This window comes from Pterocles gutturalis, unplaced genomic scaffold, assembly GCF_000699245.1.
Source record: "Pterocles gutturalis isolate BGI_N339 unplaced genomic scaffold, ASM69924v1 scaffold22742, whole genome shotgun sequence".
In the NCBI taxonomy this organism is placed as follows: domain Eukaryota; kingdom Metazoa; phylum Chordata; class Aves; order Pterocliformes; family Pteroclidae; genus Pterocles; species Pterocles gutturalis.
In genome coordinates this window covers 18,100-23,318 of record NW_010110801.1, presented here as the reverse complement: position 1 = coordinate 23,318, position 5,219 = coordinate 18,100, and the positions used below count along the sequence as shown (strand labels likewise).

Genomic DNA, 5,219 nt, shown 5'->3' with positions numbered 1-5,219 from the left:
TCCTCCAAATTATTTCTCCACATCTTGCAGAATAGTCAAAGCGAGGAAATGAAGAGTGCTAACCAGCTGGCTGCTGACACCAAACCACACTGCAGTATTGCTAAGAGTCATTTCCTTGAAATGAGGAATGCAAAGGCAAGTTCTGGGCTAAATTTTTCTTTTAAGAACAGGCATATCAACATTCAAACATTAGAAATTAATTTATTATTAAGTTATTTCAGTCTGTTTCTAGTTATATTCTGAAAAAAAGATCAAGTAAAAATGGAACCTCTTTATTCAGACAAATATACTTTGATTCTGTTTTTTTGATCTAACTTTAACATTAGTCTCAATGCCATCCAACAGGTTCAAGTTCATCATGGGTCTTCAAATCCTGTGTGCTTTTACTACAAAGAACAGAACAAGAAAGGACTTCAGGGCCTAGCCTTTGGTATGAAACTGTTTCAGTGTTATGTACTTAGGTTGAAAATATATCAGAAGAGGCAGAGTTAAATGTCTCAGAGAGGTTATCCAAAACAACCAGTAAGCTCAGATTTCTAGGAAGCCAATGACAAATACCAGGGACAAGGGTATCCCACCCTAGGTCAATACAGAAAACAAATATTTGACTAGGTCATGTTGGCCTTCTGTGTGGGAATAGACTAGCTGGACTAATCATTAAAGTGTGCCTTGATGGGGCAGTTTCTCCTCCACCTGAAAAGCCTGAATATCAGGCAGACAGAAAAAAAAAAAAAAAATCAATAAATCATGGAAGCAGAGGAGCAAGCCAGGGGGGTGGTAAAAAACACACACACAAAAAAAATCAGTTCTACAAGGTGATGACTACAGGATTTAACTGAGGGGGAAGGACAGCAGAATGTCAGGTTTTGCTTCCTCTATTCATGAACACTTCTTACTTTTGATTACTCACTATAAAACAATACTGAGAATAGAGACCAAACCCCAGAACTTCCCCATCCCAGCTAAGTGAATAAAAGGAGATGTGGCTGAACTCCACAGAACCAAGCACGCAGAGCCCACCTAATATACCGGTCTTTTCAATAGATTTAGAGGCTGCTACACCTATTTTCTGGATCTCCCTGTGGCTTATAGCACTCCTTATCACCTCCGCAGATTCCTCAAGCACTTTCATTTGCAGACACATTGCAGACATGTAGGGAAGATTTTGGTATTCCAAACTGAAATGTTTGAGTTAGGCTTCTCAAACCCATTTAAGTACGTTGAATTAGTCCCAAGCAGATTTTCTTCTTTTCTTGAAAGTACAGAACAAACCTGATATAACACTAGATGCTATTTTGCATCAAGCTGCTGGGAGAAAGCTGTCAAAACAATGTGACTGCATGATCTTTATTGTAGGGGTGGGAAGAAGGAAAAATAGATGCTCTTGAAGATTTTTCAGATCTCAGCATCTACAACATGGTTGCCTTTAGCTCACTGAAATTGTTCCTTCCAGTCTTGATAATCCTCATATAATTCTTTTGATCCATTACATGAAGAACAGATCGACAGCAAGCACTGAAGTCACTTTAGAACCTATTAGCTCCATGATCATGAAGAACAGAAAGATATTTCCAAGTTGTTTCTTATGCAGTCATATTCTTGCACTACACGCCAAAGACCCCACTACACATTGTCACCCCAGGTACATAAGTCTCTTCCACAGCACTGACAATTAAGTTAACAGAAAGGGCCCGCTTAGTGCAATCAGAGCCAAGCCCTGTTTGCTTTCTGACACCAGTCCTGTGGTACAAACAGAAGGTGACATTATTCATGCATTATTTTGTTCAATCTCTTAGTAATAGCTACGCATTTTATTCTTCTTCCCACTTACCAAGGGACTAGATGTATATTTTTAAATTAAGTCTTCCATCAAGCCCCAAAACCCATTATAAGTGGCTATCAAATCATCTTTCTCCCCCATTGAAACAGCACTGAATGGAACCCTCTGAACCAGAAGAGGATGGCAGCAGACGGTGAAAGGCCTTGCATCACTTTGTTTCTCAGATGATCCCCATGATAATTCTATGCCTGTGAGGGAGATGACAGGCCTTAGAGTGTAGGAGGAGAAATGGTGGAACAGCAGTTTATAGGATTCACTTTGTCATTCAACAATGCTTTTGGAAAGACAGAACAGAGCAGTTAGCACTCTCCAGCGTGATACTGAGCTTATAAAACTACTGTTCTAATTGTTTAATATATACAAACTGGTCTGCCAGACTGAAAACCAAACCAATTTGCAGTGTATTGTTAACATACCAATCAAGTCAGTCCAGATCTATCATGAGTATTCTTTTCTCAAACACTAAAAAACCAGCCCATTGTGATAAAGTACCATGAAAGTCAAAACAGCACCAAAAAATGTGAAATTACACACTCCATCGTGTAACCAAATAATACCAGTCCAACTCAGAAGTTTCTTCTAAATCACAATAATACTGTTACCAAGCTCAAACTCCAAATGGAGAGTAGACCTCTGTTATTGTGTAGTATGCAAATGTATATATCTGTGAAGTCATTTTAACCTATACTCAGTCAGCATATATAGAATAGCTAGATTGGAGGCTAGGGCACAACTTCATAGGCTAAAAGTCTCTCCATGAGTAAAAATAAAATTCTGCCACATTAAAAATCTGGATTACATTATAGAAAAACACTGCTTTTGGCCTTAAGAGCTATTGGCGTTCAGCCCCAATAAAGCAAATGCAAGCTGACTCAACTAAAGATTGCATCCTGGAAGAGCCATGAGTCCTCACTTCTTGCTCAACTTCAGCAGAACATATGGCAGATGTGATCACCTCCACATCTTGCAGCATATACCATAAAAACACATTACCCTCATCTCTGAAACTACAGCTGCCAAAAGTAGCATTAAAAGTTCTCACTTGTTATAATAATATTTATGATCTGTCCTGGAGCCCAGTTTGGTCATGCTGAAAACAAAAAAAATCAGCCTCCAAAGCTGCAGTACAAAAATTAAACCTGATCTGAATTTGTAACAAGAATCTCTATGCCAATTATGTCTGAGAACTTCTTAAACTCCATAATATCTCATAACTTCTAGTCTTCAAATTGTATTTTGAAAGTAAAACCTAGCAAAACAAGATGCTACCTTCCTTCTGAGTATATAACTTACATATAACATTACATATAAAATATATAACTTACAGAAACTAATGCATTCCTCATGTAATGCAGAAGGACACTGAAGTTTCAGTCTCTACAAAGGGCTTAACCAAAAATGAGGCAGCATTACAAATAGCAAAACTGTAAAACGAAAACTTCCCCAATGTGCTCTTAGCAATTCTGAACAAAAACTAGTTTTCTGATTCAAACATCTAAACATTTAACACCTGTTCTTAAAACTGCTTTATGCAAAATATTTGGGTCTCTTTTCCCTTTATTAACCATTCTCCAGTATTTCTGAAATATGCTTCCATATCTCTCCTACTTTTCTGCTTACACATTCCATTTCTTAATACTTCTAACAGCCCCTTTCACAATAGTGTCTCATAATAGCACAGTACAAACACCAGGAAGTCAAATAAATCTTGCAGGACAAAGGGAACAGAGAAGCAAGCCCGACGGAGATACACTGTTGTAGGCTTACTCAGTTTAACTTGCTTCAACTTGCTTTTCTTTTCTGGCAAATGTTTACCCTTGAATTTTCTGCATGAGCTAGAAGTATTTTACCCCAGATACAATATTCTACTCTTAGTTTTAGTCTGCTCTCTAACCAAAAGAGAAGAGATGACAGAAATACAAGCCACAAATATGCACTAACCTGGTGATTGTGCCTGACCGACACATAGTTTTTCTCCTGACAGTTTCACCGAATGATTGTTTTCTTTGTGATGCCAAAGCCATTAATAACTTATGACCCCTCTCAGGCATGACAGGAACATCTCTGCACTTCTCCCATTTCGTGTATAAGGTTGGGAGTGACTGCGATAGCTGCTGTTACGCTCAACACACAAAAGAAACAGAAACCCTGCCCCAACTGCTTGTGCATCTGCACCGTGCTGTGGCCAAAAGGGACGCCTAGGCAATGACTTGTTTCCTTTGTTACTTCCTGTTTCTCCCAGTGTTAGTGGGCAGCACTATCTTTGTCAGATTTCCCAACTTCCCGGAGAGGTTATAAATCAAACCCTGCATACCTCAAACCTCTGTCAGACGGCGAGCCAGAAAGCAGAGGGGATTTTCCAGTGCTCACTTACTTCCTAGTCAACTTTCAATCAACTACTTTCCCTTGGGAGAAAAAGAAAGTAATCCTTTTTTCTTACAGCGTACTCAGGTTCTCACACCACCAGAGGCACAGCTCAGAAATGCTGCCTGTGCTTCTGAAGAGCCTGTGGTTCAGGTACTAGCACTGCACCACGGAACTACAGTAAGTGTTTAATCTCTCTTTTCTCTCCTATAGCTGGAGCTTGTCCTTCCCTCTTCAATCCAAGAAATTAAAAATAGCCATTTTGAAAGATTATGCAGCATATACATGCTTTAAAGCAAGTCTTGCCTGTACATTTGATGCTACACAAACCACAAAAGACAGTAACATGTGACTCCAAGAGAGTCACAAGGGCAACAATTCTACAGGACAAGTATCACCAACTGATGATAAATAAACACCATTGTTTTACACACATTTTCATCTGGAGCTCTTAAAAGAATTCACATGTTTCCCTGACTTTGTCTGGAATTAATCAACACTCTGGGCTAGAAAGTTCAAATAAGACAAAAACAACTAGCAAGTTTCAGAATGATGGACAAAACCTACATACACGAATATGCCAAGTAAAGCTTACTTCACCTATCTTTGGGGAAATGGACGTGAATCTGTACTCCAAAAGAGAAGGAAAAAGTTTCTATACAATGACTTTTCTTTTTGTAAGCTATCCAACAGTCAAAGCACAGGAGAAAATAATATTTCAGATACTGGCCAAATACTTCAGATTTTTCACACAGAGAAGATGTAAAGAGGACTACATCTCATCAGTTTGCAAATTAAATTCACTTGCTTTACCTGCTACAATATCAGTTACCAATTTAGACTTTACTCATTAACACACAGTGCTTTAAAAGCAATCTTTCTTCCCTCCAGTTCCCGGCTATCTAAGCATACTCTTCTAAGTTAGCATTACCATCTTTGCAACCTTCACCTCTACTTCAGTAAAAAGGCTGTGATCAAAATGACAGCATTTGAGTGTACGTAACACTGGAAAAAA

General features: G+C 38.7%; 1 protein-coding gene across 3 annotated transcripts in view; it reads right to left on the bottom strand.

The window, feature by feature from the left end:
* SH3BP2 (SH3-domain binding protein 2) overlaps positions 1–5,219 on the bottom strand; it is an 18,957-nt gene that overhangs the window by 12,716 nt on the left and 1,022 nt on the right. For 2 of the 3 annotated variants that reach the window (XM_010073542.1, XM_010073543.1), the window contains exon 1: positions 3,782–3,891. The exons of the other annotated variant lie outside the window; for it this stretch is intronic. In XM_010073542.1, the coding sequence (XP_010071844.1) occupies positions 3,782–3,891 (110 nt within the window). Of the gene's footprint in view, positions 1–3,781; positions 3,892–5,219 lie in introns of those variants that run through there. 3 annotated transcript variants of the gene reach the window in all.